A 21,776-nucleotide genomic window follows, 5' to 3' on the forward strand; every position below is an offset into this window, starting at 1 on the left:
GAACTTAGGTCACATGATAACAAGTGGTTGGAGGAGGTGAAGGTGGAGTTTGTGACACATTACTCTTCAAGGATGGTCTTTTTGATCTTTCTCCGGCCTTCCACTGACTCTTTGTCAATGACCTTGACAGATTCCATGTGATGACATCTGTGCAAGTTCAATTTGCTGAAGAAGGCCTTGGTATTCGGTGAAAAGCTTTGGAAAAAGGCGAATTTAGAATGTTTTATCACAGACTCCTGTAACTCAAATCTCATATTTTGTTGTTGTTAAGAGTCATTTAATTTCCGGTGAGGTTTACAGTTACAGTTGCTGTTTGTTTTGTGACATTTTTGACAAGTTTAGTTTTTACACTGTAAAATGTTCTCTTTAGCATCTTGGTCACAACTTTTTAAGGCAGACTCTGAGGTTTCAGACCTTTTTAGCTTGTGACCCATTAAAATAAAACAAGGTCTACTCGTGACTCATCTTAGTGGTTGTGAGCAATTTAACAAAAAAATGAAATTTCCCTCTCAGACTGCTTTGTTTGAAGGATTTTAGAGACCTGAAGACATGAAAGAATGAATCACAAGAAAAAAGAAAAAAAGAGAGAGAAAAATCCCCAAAAAACAAATTTTGTGTAACTTTGTGTACTTTTAATCATCATATTCCTATTTTGGGCCTGCAGGTAGGAACCACTGTTTTAAGGGATCCTTATCAAAAATGTTTGTACATGTTATGTGCTTATGTTTTAAAAATGAATATTGCTGTTCTATTGTTTTTTTAAAAGCTCAAATATGAATAACTGTGTTGGTCTGAAAAATCCAGTTTCGGTCGCACTCTTCTGGGCACACACACATAAACATTCACATAACCACGTTAACATCTACATTATTTTGGTCAGAACACACAATTATTTAGCAAAACCTGTTACAGCTGGAACTGAAATATTACTTATCTACAACAGTAGATTATTTCTGATTTTCCACAGATTCCACAGTCCTTCATTTCCCTTCATTAAATTGTTTCAAACCAGAGTGTTCATATATAAACATGAAGCCTCTTGAGGTGGTGAGTTTCTGGACAGTCAGACAAGATGAGATGTGTATCTTCAGACTGTTTTTCTCCTGTCAAACCCCACTGACCCATCCAGCACACTCTCAACCCAGCACGCAGTGTTTTGAAAACGTGTCAGCCGTAGTTCCAAACTATGCCGATAACATCCGCACTCCACATGTGTGTGTATTTGAGTGGATCTGGGATGAATTATTTTTCAGGCTTTACTGAATGAGCTCTCCGTATTCCTCTGTGTGGGATTGGATCAGAAATCTGTGTTTACATGCAAGTGCAGGCAGACGGGGACACAACACAGACAGCAGTCGGATCTGTAAATTCAGCATACCTGCCTGCCACTGTCTGCATTCTCCTGATGCAGCTGCAAACCAGCTACACCACAAAAACAGAACATAAAATACCAAGAATATGAAGCATTTTACTAGCTAAATTCTGACACTGAGACATACACAAACACACAGAAAGGGCGCTTGAAAGTTCAGCACCATACATCATTAACAGCAGCCTGTTAGCAGGGCACTGATATGTGGGTGCACTCGTGATGAATGTAAGTTGCTTCTGTGTTTAAATTGGTTAGTATTTGGAGGGAGGTGTTCAGGGGCCCTCACTATCTGAGCGAAAAACACTGAACTTTTGAACCAGAAGCCTGGATTAACAACTGACCTGGGAGCAGCAGAGTCTGGGAAACTATAATTAAGGTTGATTAAAGAACATTCCTGGGGTCTGTTTCTGCATGTTGAGTGAGCTGCGGAGGTTTCAGGAGACCTGGGCCCCTATCAAATACGCAATTTCATAGCTGAGAATGAAATATGTTCCTTCATCAGGAAAAATGACACCCCAAGGCGCCTCCCCAAAGTGATCACACACGTATATTTGCAGGCAGTTAGGGAAACACACATGTGCATGCACGTAGGCACACAGAAACATACACACGCAAACAAAAAATTCCCTGATTGTGTCCCATAGCAGAATGAACAGAGAGGAAAACAGCACTGAGTGCTTTGGAAAGCCAACCAGTCATTACTGCAATCATCCCTATGGTGTCCACAGTATAATTAGCTGAAACAGGCAGCACTGTACCTATAAATACCAGAGACTAAACAACAGTAAACAACAGGACAACCGCAGCCAGCAACCTCTCACATTAGACTTCAGCTCTTTGCCACAAGCTCAGACAGCAGCAGCATCAACAATAACTGTAGTGGCAGCAGCGACAGCAGCAGCAGCTTAACTCAGCGATTGGATGCTCACAATGAAACTTTCCTCAAGTTATTTATCATTACAGACGCAGCTACAGAGGAACGGTCGCTTTGTCGAGGTCATCCTTACATCACCACCAAGAGCTTCTACTCCTCTTCTCTCTCTCTCCCTCTTCCTGTCTTCTCTTCTCATCCATCTCCTCCCCAGTGTCACATAAATCCATGTCAGTGTCATTCAGTTTGGTTTGACCAGAGTGTTAAAACGAGGCTGGAGTTAAAATCCATCGTTATACTTCTGAGGCCTCTGGTATGACTTTTGGGAGTCAGGCCCGGGTTCTGAGGAAGCAGGAGCATTGTGTCATGAGCAATATGGGACTTACCGGAGCTACAGCTATAAAGCACAGGTGTTTATGCAGCCTGTCTCCAGCCTATGAAGATACTAAAGCCATATTCACATGATAGTGGAATTACAAGACTCTGTTTCTCTGTTTTCCTCTGTTTCTCAGCTCAGAATTCTTGGGGGGAGATGGGGAGCCTGTGTACGGTAGTTCATTGGAAAGCAGCAATTTGCTAACTTTGCTTTATTGCAAGTTTTATAACCTATTGTGGTATATCGTGATTACCAAGTGAGTAATATCATTAAAGAAACTTAAACAGTGTTTTCTAACCAAGTAGCTTAATATGTAGACTGATATTTTTTGCCCAGCAGATGTTTCTTATTTTGGTCTCAATATGATACATTCAGCACACACAACCTATTAATTTATCCTCCATGTTTAATTACAACTCAAGCAGTAGACACTGGTTGCGCCCCCAAAGGTCAGCACAGCTTGGGTCAAAGGTCAACTAATTTAAATGTTGGGCACATCGCACCACATACATCAATGCAGGACTGTCGCATGGGAAAAACAAAACACAATAATGTGTATATTAAGTTGTTTTCTGCAGAAATATGACCATGGCTTAACAGACTGCAGTGCATCTCGACAGAGGGCTTTGCTCTGTCATTCACAGAACTGGACAAGTAAAAGAAACCTTGACAGACAGAATGATGCTGCTTCTGACTAATACCGATTGTTTTGCCCTTTCTCAAATTTGCATTTTCTTTTCTTTCTTACAACACATCATCACGTCCACCTGAACCAACGCTTCAGCCATCACAGTCTATCCTGCCACTGATTAAATTTAAGACACACACACAAACAGGAGTTGTCACACTCTGCTTCAGCCTTTGCTGGAGCCTGTGACCCACAGATCCGAGTGTACGGGCCCTGAGTGACAGACGACTGCTCCCCAGCTCTGAGAACAATTAGCACAGCTTGCGCTGGAGACAGAGAAAGAGAGACAGAGAGAGAGAGAGGGAGACTGTCATATGGAGGCAGCTCACTGGAAAGAAACGAGGGGTTGCGACCCTTCTCCAACACACTGTGTCCAGTTGCTAGATGCTCCACACTACAAGACTTATTGACAATGACCGCAAGAGGCAGAGACAGTGACAAAAACAGAGCTGGGTCCAATTCTCACTTCTAATTTCGTGGTATCCATGGGGAAGACTCAGGCTTCCTCTCACGCTCGACAGCAGATAGGCTAATCCAATTGAGTGGGAAGGCCGAATCAGACCACACAACCATGTCACTCATACTGTAACTTCGGTCCATTAGACACAGACTGAGCCAGTCACCCGCCTCATTGTATATTTGCAAAAACACCCTTGAAGTAGTGCAACGTCATTACCAGTTACCAAACACAGACAGCAACAGATCATTGCAAGTTTGACCTCTCACACCTCAACCACAAATAAACTCAGGAAACACGGTACATTGCATTGTTTTGAGAAAAATCAGAGCGTGTGTGTTTTTTTTTTCTCTCTCTCGCTCTCTCTTTGACCAAATACGTGCTGTGAATTCCTGGCATGACTTCACAGGCAAACGGCCTTGTTTTTCTGTGCTCTTTGTGGATAATATATGTTGGCAGTGGCAAGGGTGCTGGCGGTGAAGGGATTGTTCATGTGTGCATTTGCGAGCAGGTGTGCTCGTTAGCTGGCGTATCCTCCATCTAAACTAGGTTTATATGTCTGTTGTATCTCTTCTGTCATCAACATGTTGAGAGAGATTTTTTTTAGTCAATATTTCTCCAACCAAGGCCATACAAAGTATGTTATGTAATTCAAGGTTGCATTACTTTCCTTTGCTCATATGAGCCTAGTAATTTAAAAATTTCTAGCTAACTTTCAGATAATAAATTTAATCAGGAGGAGACACAGCAGAGCTTAAATTAGTGCGTTCAGCAGGACAGTATAATTTATGTGAGAGTTGACAGCTGAAAACATTCATTTCACAAATACTGTGCACCAAAGCAAGTCTACAGGAAACGTACATAAGTTTGTCTTCCTTGTGCAGACATTTTATGGTGTTTTTATGGCCTTTGACATAAACAGCACATGACATCTTAAAATATGCTTAAGGTTGCTCGTCCCAAATCAGAACAATAAAACTCAGCAATGGGAAACAGCATTTGGATGACTCAAAATAAAGGAACTCAAAAAGGAAAATGGAACAGAACATTAAAAAAAGACTTCATAATATTTTCCTTATTATTCACATATGGACCCAACAGTGTGTTACTTTAGATATCCAAAGCAAACGTTAGATATCCAAAGCAAATAAGCAATAAGTGTATTTAAACTCTGTAGAAACAAGAGCTAGATGCCATCAAAACAAACAACTAAAAGTGTGTTCAGTGGTGCACCAGTGACTTTCACTTCTCTGGTTAGGTGTGATTAAAGGGGACATATCATACTTTTTGGGATTTTCATTTTTTGATATGATGTTGGATGTCTATGTTAAACATGGTCAAAGTTCCGAAACTTGAGGTAAACATATGTAGAAATGCTCCCTGCAAGTTAAAAGCCAGGGCAATCAGAACAGACTGGGTTCTTTGGGAGGGGGGCCTTAAAGAGACAGGAGCAAAACAGTCTGTTTCAGACAGAGGCTGAACTGAGGAGCTGCATAAAGGGTCAGTATAAGATAAATAAGGAGTTTTTTAAACTGTAAATCATGCAAAGATATTCCCGTAGAGCCCCAGACTAAAAATATAGACCTGAAAATGCGTGTTATATGTCCCCTTTAAGCTCACTGCATCCTGGCAACAGGTGACTCCAGTTAATACACTTAACATCTGGTCAGGATGCCACTTGACCACCCTGCTCTTACAGGAAAAAAAACCCTAAAACACACACACGTCCTCCATCCAAAGCTGCTGCTGTCCATTACACATAACTTCAGGCTCTCACCTTCCTCTCTAATGGGACAAAACCACACCCCATTGGTTTAACAAGAGTAATAAAACACACACACACACACACATGCGCCAGCAGAAACGTGCTGTTATACGGACCACCAAATGCTCAGGTGTCATTCATCATCATTTTGGTTAAAAAGATTTGCTCCAAATTATATCACTGTCTTTTGTCACTGTTGAGCAAAGGCCAGGATCTGTTCTGAGATGATTTTCATTCAGTGAGTATTCTAGGGGCCCGGCCTGCTGTGTTGGCTCCGTGTGTCTGGTCTGGCAGGTCCAGCCTCAGTCAGACACACACACACCCAACTATATTTCATGTGCTCATTTCTGGATCTTTACAACTTGAATCTACAACCTAAAAAAGTATTCAGATATCGTGTTAGGAGGAGTTGGCTGAACATCACACACAAGGCAACTGGCCTAGTAGTCATGCTCACGCACACACACACACACAGACAGACACAAGTGGGAATTTCAGAGGAAAAGGATTAAAAAAAAAAAGGATGGTCAAGTGGGGGGAGGAGGAATAAAGCAGGATATAGAGAAGGAAGAAAACAAGCAGGAACAAGAGAGGAGAGATAGAGAGTCTCTACATCTGCAAAGGACTTTACAGGCTTTGCAATCATGCTGCCACGTCAACACAAGACATAGTCGGCCAACATTGGGGTGAAGCAGAGAGGAATCTCTCTTTTCTCTCTCTCTCTATGCGAACGCATACAAAAAAAACTACCTTGTTCTCTCCAACATCCTCTCACACATTTGGCCAGCTGTTCCTGCGAGAAATTCCATTTAAAACAAGAAGCAGTTCATGACCTCGAGAGGGAAAATCGCTTCTTGGACCGCCTTTGATATTCTCTTCCAATTTCTTAACTCTTCTCATTTTAAGCAGATTAACTCCACTGAATTAAGGCAGCTATGTTGAAAAAGCTCCTGGTTTCCATCTAAGCACAGTTAGGTGAGAGGTGTGTTTACTGTCACAATTCATTTTAGTGTAATTATTATGACGCCTTTGGGCTCATTGTGTACAACTTCTCTTGCATGAATGTGATTTGTTCACTCTATGTACAGAGGTTTGTGTGTGCTAAAAACTGAATGTGAATGAACTGATAATTATCATTTTGTGCTGCAGAACTTCACATCATTTTACTTTTATTTTGTGGTGCCGACTTTCCTGTGGGAAGCTTAGTTGCATTTGTCCACAAGTCTCTCAGGTTTCTCCTACAACCGCTTCACCATGTGCCACTCATTTATGAAGGGGAGCTGATGGTTTACATCCCTGCAGGTCTTTTAACTGGTACTAATTTCATGGACACAGCTGCAGTGATTTAGTGTGGAAGTCCACTATTATCTGAGAAAAGTCTCTTCCTAGTACCGGCATACAAGTGAGAAGAAATTGTTTAGAATTTTGCACAATCAACAAACACATCCGATAGACTTCAGTGAATACCACATTGATTAAAGGGCAGTTGCGCATCAGCAACGTGCGCTGGTTCATGGCCGGCCAAGCACAATGAAAAATGACAAGTGAACCAGGTGTTAGTTGAGAAAAACCTTCTTCTTCTAGTCAGATCACCAACCAACACCAAGTAATCTGTTGAACAGGAAAACTTTTTCCAGAACCCAAAGTAATGTCTTCAAATTGCTAGTTTGTTGACAATTGAGAATCCCCCAAAATATTCAACTACTCTATTACTATATATTCAACTAATCTATTAATCACCTAATTGTTCCTGGAAAAGTCTTAATAATGCTTAGTTAAGAATTAACTTTCTGATTTTTATTTGTTAGTTCTCACATACAGGTTGTAAACATCATTCTGTATACATAAACATACTCCTGTCATCAGCAACTTTTAATTGGTATATCAACAATAAAAATACATTTTATTTATACCTCTCAGAACAGATGTTACAAACTGTTATGTCCTACACACTCTAGTGGCATTTGATAAATCCTTAGAATACAATTACACTGTGCATCACTATTCAGCTTCCTGTTCTCACTAAATTCACTCCAGCTGATGTTATGAGCCCTCTGTGACTCGTTCAAACCTGACATCATGCATCCTTCAGTGGGCGACCTGGATGGATCAGTTTTCAGCGCTCGTTTGAAGGTGATTCTTTGGCTCCACCATGTGTCTACGACTGATAATACACAAACTGTCATCCCCAGGCTGTTTTAGGTATTAAATGTTAATGTTAAACTTTATTGATCCCCAAAGGGAAATTCTCTTTTCATTTGCCATCCTGGAGGAAAATCAAAGGTCAGGCTCAGCTCAGTGTCTCTTCAGGGGGTGAGTGTACTTGCTGACACAGAGATTCAACCAGGCCAACCTCCCTCTAACGCACTGGTCTGGAAAGCAGTGTCACGGAGCGCAGAGGGGTTTTAATTTTAACCAAATGCCCACTGATATTCACATCATTTGATGAAGCTGCTGTAGAATTTGGTTGAAACAAAGACATGCAAAGCCGCATCCTCCTGGGCCTCATGATCCAGCCTCCGCCAGCTGTTTGACACACTTGCATGTTTAACATCAACCACCACACAATGCTCCTAACTGCGGTTTGAATAGCTACATGCTGCTGTTTACAATGGGAGGGAGGAGACGTGTGAGCTTTGTGAACCAGTGATCTGTCTGCTTTCACAGCATGTTTGCTGCATTAAATGGCTGATAAGGTCACTGGAGTGAGGAAGAGAACCATCTATAGTCACTTTATATTGTGTCAGCTGTTAAATCAAGTCTGAGGAAGATTGGAAATAATTAAAAAATTGAAAACAGAAGCAAAAGGAGGCAAGACAAGGAGAACAGATATAGAATTTATTTTCAATATCCATTGCAAAGAATAAGAGGTGACACAGCTTGAAACAGATAATATAGAATTTATTTTCAACCAGAAGTAGGAAAATACATAGGTAGGTGTAAAGGAAACAAGCAGAACCTGTAGTCAACGGAAAAAAAAAATAATTAAAAGAACAAAACTAGTCCAAAGAGAATCGAGAGGACGGCTAAGGGGTACAACAGAAAGCATTGTTTACCATTCAGTTTCTTTTTAAAACAGTATGTGTTGATTTGAAAACAGCTGCCTTGATTTCTCATCTGGGTTAATGGACATTCTACAACATTGTGCAAGTGTTTTGTCATTATTCTTTTTTTTTTTTTTTTTTTTTGCTGGTATTTCATGAATGGTAAACAATAGTTGGTCCAGTGCATAAACACAGTGACACAGATCAATACATGTACTCAGCTGACTACAGATAAGACAATCCTGATCATTGAACAACTACCACTAGATCGGCAGGGAAAAGGAGATGGAGCAAATATACAAGATGGATGATAAATGGAAGAGGACAAAAAAAGCATAAAAAAAGGAGGTCAGGTAACGCAAAGGTCAGGAAGGTCGGGATGAAGATGGAAAGTTTAAAAGCAAAAAACGACCACAGTTTTTGAAAGATGAAATAGCTACATTTTTCCAGATAAAATATTAAAAAACCCCTTCTGACTGTGTCCAGGTATTATTGCCAAGTTGGTTTTTTTTTTTTTTTTGGAAAAAGGATGCATTTAAAAGGAGCCGATGGATTGAGAAACCAAACTCCCAACAACAGCGACGAGTATGAGCATGGATGCGAGGTGTTCATGTAATTCAAGGAAAAGGACCAAAGTACCTTGCTTTCCTTACAGCCCTACGTTTCATGAAGACTATGATTTGGATAAGAAAAAAAAAAGTTGGTGAAAAGAACTCGCTCTACAACAAAGAACTGAACTACAAGCAGCTTTGGTGTGCACCGTTACAAAAAGAGATGCAGCCTGGGAAAAAAAAAACAAAAAAAGAAAAAAATCACTTGACGCTTAACAAGCAAACTATGAAACACAATGCAACAGTGGAAAAGTACAAAGCCAACAATGTGATCACTCGCTGAAGCTTGCAGGGTGACATAACTCTGCTCTGTGATTAGCCAGATGCCATAGTCTGATTTAACAAGAGTGATGAAGGGAAGGGTTATGGGGGCATCAAAAAAATGAAAAGACTTAAGAGTCAAATCAGTGACTATTGATAGAAGCTAGCTAGTGTAATAGATTTAACCACTGTGATGCACAAAAACAGAGTGAGATGGACTAGAAGTACTCAAAAATCATCACAGGACCAGTCTAGCGACCAGCGGCACATCGTTAGCTTAGTCTTACAGACACGTTTTACACCAGTCAGAACAGTGTTTTCTAGCCACGAGTAAGACAGCTCTGCTGCCCTAACCTACAGACACTAGCACTCTCCAGCTAGTGCCACGCAACATCCAAAATAAAGCTGAAAAAAAACAAACAAAAAAAGGTTCAATATCCCTGTGCTGAAAGTTTTAACTGATACCAACGATGCAGGTATTTTTCCCGCCCCAATAAGCACGCAATCCTTCATTCTACGAGGCAACATTCAACTTCTCGAGTCGACCCATCAAGACAACATCTCATCATGATTTCTACAAAGGATTTGGTTTGTGATGGGAGAAGAGTATATGGGGGGAGAGAAAAAAAAAAGTAATGAGTAAAAGTAAAAACAATGTAGCAAACATAACACCATCATAGAATTCATGATTTATACATCAACAACACAATTCAATATCTTTTTAGAAAGGAAACATGAGATACATCTTTTATTCACACTTTACAAAAAAAGCTAGCCTTTAAATCTACTACAATACTAATGCCATTCAGGAAAAAAAAAATTTGGAAAATCATTGGAAAACAAAAAAAAAAAGTTTAAAAAAAAACAAACATGGGGGTGGGGGGCAAACAAATGGGACAAGAAACCTTGATATGAGGACTAAATTCATACTTCCTATTTACTTGCTTCCCTCTTGCTTTAAAAATGTTATTTAAACATGTACATTAAAAATCTTTATTCACTAATGTGATGGGACAGGGAGTGAGGGGAGCTGCATCTGAATCTAGTAAGTGCTCATCATCGGTTGTATCTGTGTAAAAGCCTTGAAAGTAATCGTCCCGCTTGTTGGTCTGGGATGTGACAAATTTGATTCATAGCAACATGTTTGCCTGGCCTTCAGAGAGAAACAGCTGAGCTCACTGCCCCTCATCCCTTGTTCATCCAAAAGTAGAGCAAAAGTGGGATTACCACCTTTTTCCGATACAGAGGTAGGGGGGACGGGGGGGAGGGTCCACAGATGGCACTATAGCTGCAGTGACGAGCGTAAGGAACTATACAAAGTGGTTGAGCAAAGGGATTTAAAAAGACACAGCTCAAGTAATATAGAGGGCAGGTTAAGTCTGAGGTCGGGCGGTTGAGGGTGGGAGGAGTATTAGGGTGATGGACAAGCTTGGGTGGAGATTTTAAAATCATATCTAGGGTTATATGGCCGGGGAAAGGAGCTGTTGGTGTGTTTTGGGGGGCCTGGGCATGGAGCTGTGCTAAAGTACAAAGAGGGTGCAAAACAATCCAAGAGAGCAGATTTATAAAGACATCCTACTCATGTTCCTTAAAGAGAGGGGGAAAGGGTCAGTGGAGAAAACATACCTGATTACTAGAGAGCTCAATGAATAGGAAGGATATACACATCATCATAACATTGTCACAGCTCATAAAAAAGGAAATCAACATTAACAAAAACCAAAAAAAGGACATAAAATCTTCACAAATGTCTCAACAGTATTAAAAAATAAAAGGAGAAAAGGTTGTTCAGGCGTTCGTCAAATGTAAAATAGTGCAAGACAACGACAACTGCTACAGTGAGGCACGATGTTTTGTTGTACATGTGGGGTTCATATAGGTCGTATCAGTCACACGCCACAGGTGTGTGTGTGTATGTGTGTGAGATATATAGATGAACGGATGTGGTGTCACTGGTGGGCTGTGACTCATCTTTGCGTGTCCTTTTTAGTCTGAACTGATGGCAGCAGTGTGGATCAATGGCTTTGTTAATGGGCAAGAAGCAACAGGCAGAGTTTACTCAGTGTCTATTTACAATCGCAGCAATATGCCGGCAAATCAAATCAACAGCAGAGAGAGAGAATGGGGGCGGGGGGGGGGGGAGGAGGGAAAGAAATAAAACAATACTGATACATTAATTACAGTTTATCTCGAGGGAGTGCAAAGTAGTGACTGCGAACGCCTTGAACAACCTCTTCTTAGTCTTTTGTACAAGCTGGTAATATCAATTCATCTTAACATTAACTGGATAAAAATTTAGCCATAGTTTACAATACAATCTTTTTTTTTCAAATCTGATCATAATTTACTCTTAGTACAAAAAACGCCAGAAAACAGGTCTTTTGTGGTTCATATACAATCATGTAAAGACTGAGTCTAGATTTTCTATTCTGTACAAACACTTGTGAAAAAAACCACTGCTTTTTGTGTATGGAATTTATGGCTGGGGAAAGTCACTACTGGCCTCGGAGACAGTGCTACAGATCTGCCTGCAAATTATGTGTGTGTATGTTTTGCATGTATGGAGCTGGATGGCAACTCCAGACAGTGAGAGGAATGCTGGTTTTACTCCTGTGTATCATCCATTACTCGCTCTCTCTGCCTAAAAGCAATCGAGACAAAGAAAAGATTTGTGAAAGCCCCCCCCCCAATCATTTTGCCCATCAGCCTAAATCCCTTGCCCCTTTGCCCCAAAAAAGGTGGTACGTGGGCCATATGAGCTCCTAAGCACAAGACTAGCCTAACAACTATACAAGCTGGGGTGAAAACAGTCTGCAAAATAGGATGGTAGCTGCTCTCAGTTTCTCACAACATCCTTCCTTCACAGATTAACACTGCCAATGTAAAAATCAGGCGATGTCGTTCTCGGACGTCTGGTTCTCGAGGCATGTGTGGGTTTTGGTAGCTAATGCACCAGGGCCGGGGTCAAGAGGTGTAGACTATCTTGTAGCACCACGGGAGGCCGTGACCACACGAGAAGGCCTCAGCACCACAGAATGACAGCAGGAAATCTCACCTCATACGAGCTGCCCTACATCCACCTCCAGGGACGCATAACTACCAGCTAAAGCTGCTCTAACCCAACCACATCTGACTCAACACGTGTTCATCCTACAATGACTGAGGAAGTACGCTGGCTGCCCAGAGTACAGGGGAAAACGAGCACAAGCCAATGATGGGAGGTATGAGACTGACATGTCTGCTGTCTTTGCTGGTTTCAGATTTTTACAGGACAGACAGACAGACCATCAGCTATGAAGCTTTTCGTGTGAATGTCGTCCCCGCAGCCGCTTTCTCTTAAACCAAAACAGTGTCCCATGTGACAAATCTGAATGAGCTACCATCCCCTCTAGTTTGAAAGATAGAAGCAGAAGTGGGTGGGTGGGTGGATTTTGAGGAGGAAAGGGAGTCCAAAACACAAAATATGATACACGAACTGGACTGAATCGAGCAGTTAAAAAAAGAACAAAAAAGAAAAACGGAGAAAGAAAAAAAGAAAAATATAGAATATCTATAACATTATACGAAATCCCTGTCGGCCAGACCTCACTGTACGAATATTTTACAGGTTGTGTTTTTGTCTTCCTCCTCCGGTGTGGTGGAGGGAAGAGCTGGTAGTGGGAGGGAGGAGGGTTGAAAAGGGAGAGGCTGCGGTTTACAGCTCCCCCTGGTGGTGTGGCAGGGACTCACTACCTGCGTGCAGGCAGATGGAGCCCATTGACCTGGGGGGGCAAGTTGGGCAGGAGCAGCTCCAGCTGGCTGAAGAGAGAGAAGTGGTCGGAGGGGATGTGGGGATGTGGGCAGCCGCTGACATTGTTCTCTACGAGCCAGTGGGGGTCCAGTGGGCCCAAGATACCCAACACGTTCAGGTGAGGCTTGGAGTAGAAAATATAGTCGATGACACCCTGGAGGGAGAAGAAAGGAGGGAGTCACCTCTACAGAAATGTTTCTAAGAGCAGATTAATACATCTTTGACACTATGATGCTTGTTTAAACTTATTCATCCCACTTTGTACATATTCACTTTTGTCTAAACAAACTTGATGCTAAACGTTGCTGCCTATTTCAACAAAGACACATCTGTATGCTGCAAACCCAGTCACCTTGAAGTCAAAGGTGTAGTTGGTGTAAGGCATCAGGCCGTTCTCATAAGCGCTCTTCAGCTTGAAGCCGTGGGTAATCCTGCCGTTGGACGTGCTGTTCTTGCCATTGCAGTTGAATTTGGTCAGGCTGTCGCTATAGCGAAGCTCCTTGAAGTCCTTGTGGGTGCAGTCCACTCCGCCAGTACTCAGGTACTCCACTACGCCTGAACAGAGAGACAGAGAGAGAGGGGAGAAGCTGCCTAATCAGAATCAAGAAAATGTCAGGAGGCACTTGTAGGTCCCAACTGGCCAAGCCAAGTGTGTTCCAACTCTAACAGTGGGCAATGTTAAAGGTACATTTAGGCAATTTTGGTAGAGTTTTGAACTAAAAAAGAAATAGGGGGCAATACCTTGGCACCTGATAAACATTTTTCAGTAGATAGATATATAGATAGATAGTCATTATAGATTGAAGTTTGTCACATTTACCGAATCAAAATGCTAAAACAAATCAGTCTAATAACAATCCAGTCCTGGTTTATGGCTGTCATCTTGTGGGCTAAAATGGATGGGATTTTAGAAGTCGCTTTATCCAATGCCAGTGACCTCCAAAAACGTAAAGGTCAGTCATTCATGCAAATTAGATCCCAGATAAACATACCTTGCAAATAGGGCTGCACATGTATACATAACTTTTTTCAAGCTAAAAATGTAATCTGGGTCTATCATCTGGGTTATGTTTATTGTATTCCCATAATTAATTTGATGGAGGTGCCATACAAGACATCAACCTGCTCATCAGGAGACGCTTGTAATTCACAGTTTCGCTTAAGGACACCACAGCATATTACAAGATGACAGGAAACAAACCGACAATCGTACAATTACCCATTAACGTAATAATGCTATGGTTGTTGCATCTTCAATGAATGTATAGTTGTATATAGTATAGTTGTGTATATAAAAACTCTCTGTGGTCAGATACAGCGCAGCTCTATCAGCCTTGCTTACTTACCAGAGTCAGGCAAGGAGTTGAGGTCAGCGCACAGCACCAGTGGAATGGCATTGGTCTCACCGGAGACAGAGGACAACTTGAGGCTGCGTGTGGCCTTGTCTACTATGTTCTTCACCTCTGACAGGAACATCATGGTCTGGACCAGCTTAACATCAGAGTACTCTGGGTCCCAGTGCATGTGGGCATTGGCTACCAGGAGCAGCTGCTTCTCCATGCCGTGCAGCGACTTTCCAGCTGAAAGGGGGAAAGAAAGAATGTGAGCAGCAAGAAAAGAGGAATTAAGACATTGAATACACTACCCAAATGGAAAATGTATCTGAACAGATAAGATAGCCACCGAGGACATGTGTAACACCACCCACAATCCTCTGTACTGTACATTCAGCTTCTTAGTAAGTTTCAGATAAAAGTCAATTCAGGATTAGCAGAACCAGCAGAACAGAAACATGTACAGTAAATCTGTAATGTCAGACAACAAGTAAAAAATGCCAAAGATCAGAAAAGGGGTGTCTACTCACAGGAGGCCTCCATCATCTCTTTGCGGACCTCAAGCAGTACAGCTACCCCGATGTTGTCCTTGGTCATCACCCTGTTCAGCATAGCCTCTGAGCCCTCGGAGTTAGCCATAGCCAGCTGGTTGAACTCCACAGTATGCTTCTGCACTGCACTGAACCTGAAGGAAAACAGAAAGAGATGAAGGAAGAGACACATTTCAGAGGCAGTGGTTGGAACACATGTATGAAGAGAAGCACAGAAATGTCTCACTCCAGATTAGCCTTCAGGACCTCTGGCATGGCAAACCTCAGTGTTTGAGTTTAACTCAGAGGTACAACCCTTGGGCTCAAAATGCTTGTAGCCGTGTCGCACAATGGCTCATGCATGGTATATTTCAATTGTATAATCTATCTTATGTTTTATTACTTTGAGGCCTATAGAACTGACCTATACTGGCTGCTTGTCACAGCTAAGAATAGAAGTACTACAAATTATTATTTTATCAAAGCACCAACTTTGCTCCCCAGACTTGGCCTCATTTTGTTAAAATCATCTAAATAAAAACTGTATGCCTCACAATACCAGAGACGACGGGACACTGTGCAAGATTATGATTTAAATGCTTCTACAGGGTAGAAATAAGACATTTTACCACTTGTCCCTACAATTTTGCATCTCAGTCATCACTGTAACATTAATGATATTACTGTACATTAAAATGGCAGCAAAGATTTAGAATTTCAATCATATAATTTCTTGCACTAACTACCAATTGATGTACAGATGCAGCTTCAGCTTTCTATGTTTTTTTTAACTGATGTCAAAAACAGGCTCCTTCCCCTAATTTAATAAAAGCTTATAATAGTCATAGAAATGCTATCATTTTTAGTGAAAAGCTAATGCTAACACACACCAACAGTGTCAGCAACAGATCAACGCTACAGTATGTTCGCCACTTTAAAAAAAAAAAAAAAAACACTAATTACACTACAATTGGGAAAGCAAAAATATCAATATAAAAAGAAGCTCTAATATTTCTTCTTGTCTCTTTATGTAACATAATGTAACGCATGTTATTAGAGTATGTAGCTCTAAAATTTCTTGGATGGGATGAGTTGTTTTATCTCATACAACATACAGTCATACTTAAAAGAATACTTCACCAGAAAATTGTATTTCTTATATTGTGTAACATCTATCAATATTTTTGCATAAAATAGTATGTTGAAAAGTGGATAAAGGATTATTAGTGATGGTGATCTTATAAAAATACTTACCATGAAAGAAGCTGAACATTTGTAATTTTCCCCAAATACATGTGCTATGGTACCAATCCCCACTTCAGATTGCTATGAACATCAACCTAAATAAAGTTCTCTGCCTACATTACACCATTGGCTTTAGCAATGCCAAGATGAGCACAAGAAATGTTGTCACCATTTGTACGCTACAGTTAATTATTGTTTGTTGATCCTTGAAGAGCTTTTCATTTGCAGAAAAATCAAACTAGTTAGTTAAGAAAAGCTGTGAAAGCTCTACTCAGCTGAACTACTCCTTTTGATGAACAGAGTGGAAGGACTGAAACCACTCATTTCAAAGATTTTTTTTTGTGGTTTCAGCTGTCTTAAAACAGTTACAAGTTGCTGATTTTGGCATTTACACAAAAAAAAGAAATGAAAATTAAGAAAAATATTTCTTCAGTCCTATTAATGCCAGTCAACAAAAGATGTGTGAAGGACAAGAAATGCAAAACTGCAGTTACATACTTTTCTGTCTTGAAGAAAATTGCACATCCGTCCACATGTTTGCGGTCCGACTCCGACATGGTCCTAGCTCGTGACTTTGGACTGAAGAACCCGTCATAGCCCTGCTCCTTCAGCTCAGGCAAAAAGAAATTGTAGTACTGCTCTGTCTCAACTTCCTGTAATTAACAAAAAGCATGTGTCAGAGAGAACAGGACAGGCTGACAGACATGTAAGCATAACAAACCTCCCTTTAAAAAAAAAAAAAAAAAAAGAACAAAACATAATGCTATATTGTATATTTTAATACAAGACTAAGGCAGCAAGAGGTGGTGTGAGATACTAACATTTAAAGAACAAAAACTATTTGAGTAAGAAAAATGTCAACAACTGAAAACGAATGCAGGAGGAGTATTTGCATTTATAAATACAAAGCAGTATTTGTGTGCAAGAAATCATTTATAGATTTTTTTTCTTCCTCAAGCTACACATTAACCCTGCTTCATGTGATATGGGCACGTGTGAAACAAAGTATTATTAGAGACACTCCCTGAAAACCTAAACATGTGCTTTGATGTCCATCTCTCACCTGCAAACTGATGATGTCTGCATTGCAGCCCATGATCTCCTGCATGATGGACTTCTTCCTGTACTCCCAGTTTAGAGCCCAAGAGGGGCAGTAGCCATACAGCTGTCGTGTAGCGTACTTATCACACAGCACGTTGTAGCACATCACAGAGAACAGTGCTGACAAAAGGAAAACAGAAGGCATATCTCAGACACACTAAGGAAACTGCTCTTTTTACTAAAATGTTACACAGGCTAGTTGCTCAGGTTGAACCACAGAAACTGTGCATGGTCTGTTACACTACAAGTGTCAAAAGTGTTGTCTTTGGGTTGAGCTCAGTAGTACTTCCCACACAAAATGAAAGGTTTGAACCTAATAAAAGAACCACATTTGTACACATGCTGCTCACCTGTGAATAAAAAAATAAGTCTATATGTGGGAATCTCTACAACAACAGAGGTGGACATTTATGTAAGGAACATTTTTAGTGTTGGGATGAGACTTAAAGTCTTCATTTTCACAAATAAACAGCAGTGTACAACAGAGAAGGTTATAGAGGCCATGCGAATCTATTCAAAGTCATGTTTCATGTATGTGGTTCTTACCCGAAGCCCGTGTTCTGTCTGGTTCCTGAAGAGAGATCCATGACCGGGCTGGAGGCTGCTCTGTTGGTACTGAACAGAGATAGAAAACGGTTCAATATTGGTGACAACAGGAACACAGATAACAGCTACTAGACTTAAGCTATACTTCTAACAAGGTGATTTGATATTCCTGCCTAAGAGAGCTTACAAAGCATATGGCACACAACTTCATCTAATGAATTCCACCAAATTAGAAAGACAGTTGTTAAAACTGTTGGGCAGATCATTGTGTTTTGATTCACAATGGCCCCATCTATATATTCTGATGAGCCTTATCTTTTCCTGTTCCAGTCTCAAAACGGCCAGAGAGAGGGGAGACTCACTGCGCTTGATAGCCCCTGCCAGATTGTCTAACAAGTAGCTGAGCAGTCTCCGCGTGCCATCAGGTTCCTGGTAGAGGCTCATAATTTCTTGTGCAAGTGGGTTTCCTGGTGAAGGAAAGGCAAAGTGGGCTGAATCATCTAAGAGAACAATGGGATTTCAAGGCTAGAATGGCTACAAAAAACATTGATAAGCCACTCACCTTTCAACCCCAGTGTTTGTAACTGAAACAGTTTCCCCAATTCAAATGGCAGAACCCGCAACTGGTTGTTATTTAAAAGCAGTTCCCTGTGGAGGACATAGAGGAATTTAATCGTCAGAAACCAGCCCTCCTGAGAAACAACCTTTCAAAAACATTATCAATCACCCTGCTGACATCATAAAAATGTCTATGTAAGACCTGTCACCTTTAGATTCACTGGTTAATGTGGACTTCTTTCTTTTTTCCAATAGACAGACTTCATATAATTAACTGAAGAACTGACCGTGCCAATTTTATAGGCACAAATACATGTATTCAGCATGAGTGCCAAAATCAAATTCAGGATCAACCATCTAACAGCTACTGCTTTCCACTGAACAATATGCCTGAATTAAGAGATAAACATACAGCCTGAAATCACTCACCTGAGAGACACCATGTTGCCGAGCTCTGCCGGCAGGCTCCTGATCTTATTGGATGAGAGATCCAGGTACACCAAGTTGTGTAGTTTGGCAATGTCTGGCGGGATGCGTGACAATGAGTTGTCACTGAGGTGCAGGGCAGTGAGGTGGGTGAGAGACCACAGGGCCGTGCTGAGACTCCTTACTCGGCCTGCAGGGACACACACACACACACACGAGAATTACATTCCAGTGCCAAACTAGTATGCCTCTTGCAACGAAAGAAAAACCAGAGAACTTGTTTCCCATTGGTGTGAATGAGCCAATATGACTTCACTGATTTGATCTGAAACCCAGCTCACCAACAAGGTTTCCTGCTGGTCCAAACATGTCTCGCTTTAATATGAAATGGTGAACAGTAGTTTATCATAGTGAGTCACTATGTTTAGTAAAGGGTTACTAAGTTACATCCCCAGTGTAAAACAACATTATAGTGACCTCTTTTAAAACCAAGGAAACCCTGTTTGGGACTAAAACTGGAACAATAGTCAATTAATCAATTAGTCAATCAAATTAACTGGCCACAATTTAGATAAAGAAGTTAATCATTAGTCATTTCTGAAGGAAAAATGCCCCAAATTCACTGCTTTCAGCTTCTGTACTGGTTTAAATGTGAAAAGTTGCTTGTTGTCTTAGTGATCTATGATATTAAATTGAGTATCTTTGGGTTTTGGACTGTTGGCCCACAAAACAAACAATTTAAAGATGTCACTATGGGCTCTGAAACGAATGGAGATTTTACACAATTGTCTGACATTTTATAAAACATATGGTTAATCAAGGAAATAATTGGCAGATTAATTGATAATGAAAATAATCATTTGTTTCAACCACACATGAGATTGACATGTGCAGAGCCACCATGGTGGACCCAGGTCTTATCTGAACAGTGGAGATCCAGAAATTACATGTGCTTGATGCTGTGATTTAAATAGTTGATATACAAATAATGATTACATTTTATATAATATGAGACAACAGTGTGATCCAATTAAATTCTATGCCATTGTTGAAAGATGTGTGTGATTTCTAAATATCTTGTGGTTAACATTTTTATACAACCAGTACTTTCGAGCAAGACCTTCAACAGAAGAAATAGCATATCCATGGGGGAAAAAATAGCAAAGAGACCTTTTTCACAGTAAAACCAATAAATTTCCTACACAACCAGGAACTCTGACAATACTCACCGCTGATTTCCAGCTCAGCCCAGTATGACTTCTTCCCGTTGGCTGCTTCCTCGCTGGACATAATTGTGTACATCCGCCTGGGATCTGGCGGGTCATATTTTTCCTTGGGCATTCCTATAACACTACAGAGATAAAAATTGATTTTAAGTGTAAAATGTCATTCCTAATACAAAGTGAAAGTTCCCCATATATGCCATCAATTGTAAATTTAGCCCTGAAACTAAAGCTGAAATACTCTAAATAAGGTTAGCAGTGATGCATCTGACTAATCGAGTAACCCCATCTTCTTTGACATTTAAGCTTCCACATGAGCACATGTTGACAAAAATATATCAGGTGTGACCTTTAATTAAAGTTTTTTTTTTTTTTTTTTTTTTTTTAAAAATCAAGCTATGGTTGAAGAAATAGTTTGCTATCGATCTTCTACAATGCAGTGTAACGTTAATTGAAATTTTAACAGGTTCCTTTGAAGGCTGTGATTTCACTGGAGTTACATAAGTTAATAATCAACATTAAAATTAACGTACTACATTATTTTTTAATGCAAAACTTGGCACACCAGGCTGTTGACAACTAGGTAAAGCTTATATTATCAAAAGACCTGAAAATTAAACTGCATTTTAAAATCAAGTACATAGCTACTTATGGTTATACGGTGTGCTTCTCGTTGTCGCTAACTGATTAGCCTAGCTTAACCTAAATAGGTAGCCATTAAACTATACATAACAAACGCTAAATAGCTAACGCTAGCTCAATTGCTAACTAGCAACATGGAAAACGGACACTCGAAGTTGCTGAAATTGAACAATTAGCGTAAGCGGACTTTAACACTCCGCCCCGTTGAGTTAATAACAGAGACACAAATTTATATTAAAAGATACTGTACAATTGTTGTTTACATAACAGCAAAGCACTGACTTGCGCATTAACACTAGGCCACGAAACAGCGCATTAGTTAGCTACCGCTAGCTAGCCTCTAACAGCAAGAATCACTATCACTGAGATAAACAGTGAGCAAAAGAGCTCACAAAGCTGGATTTACAAGTAATTGTGAGCTATTTAGCTTAGCTTCTGTTAGCCAGCTAGCTAGAAGCTAACAAACCCCAATTATTCGAAGCTGACCGACTTCCTATTCAAATAAGTCCGACTTCAGAAAATCATCACGGTGGTTTCAGCATCTGATTGAGATTGTGGTGAAATCAGTGAAAATAGTTCAGTATAATCAGAATTCATTTTTACCTGCAAGAGCATACCAAATCGCGAGGACGACTGCGTGTTCTCTTTTGTTTTCTAGCTACTTCTCACCCGTTTCCGCTGCTGTATCATGGCGACTGTAAGGTTTTTTTTTTCTCTGCCGATAACAGCGCTTCATCCTATTGGTCAGCGTGAAGACGGTCCAACCAGCTGTTGAACCAGAGTAAATAAAATCCTGGACTGATGAATGATGGACCATGAGATGGATGGATAGGATACCACAGATCAATTTAATGTGGCTTATTTAGAAAGGTTGCATATTTAGCACACTGATCAATTTATCAATAGCTGTATAGTCAGAACAATGGTCTATTGGTT

At 40.5% G+C, this 21,776-nt stretch overlaps 1 protein-coding gene across 1 annotated transcript; it reads right to left on the reverse strand.

Annotated features, from left to right (window-relative positions):
* Positions 1–8,409: 8,409 nt before the first annotated feature.
* cnot6a (CCR4-NOT transcription complex, subunit 6a) lies at positions 8,410–21,527 on the reverse strand. The gene is made up of 12 exons (XM_042419165.1): positions 21,444–21,527; positions 20,205–20,326; positions 18,979–19,165; positions 18,554–18,639; positions 18,354–18,458; positions 17,992–18,060; positions 17,408–17,565; positions 16,843–16,997; positions 15,100–15,254; positions 14,582–14,815; positions 13,588–13,790; positions 8,410–13,389 (listed from the first exon to the last, which is right to left on the reverse strand). Exons 2-12 carry the CDS (start codon positions 20,314–20,316, stop codon positions 13,174–13,176), a joined length of 1,680 nt encoding a protein of 559 aa, XP_042275099.1. The 5' UTR covers positions 20,317–20,326; positions 21,444–21,527; the 3' UTR covers positions 8,410–13,173.
* Between the last annotated feature and the right edge of the window lie 249 nt (positions 21,528–21,776).

This window comes from Thunnus maccoyii, chromosome 8, assembly GCF_910596095.1.
Source record: "Thunnus maccoyii chromosome 8, fThuMac1.1, whole genome shotgun sequence".
Lineage (NCBI taxonomy): Eukaryota > Metazoa > Chordata > Actinopteri > Scombriformes > Scombridae > Thunnus > Thunnus maccoyii.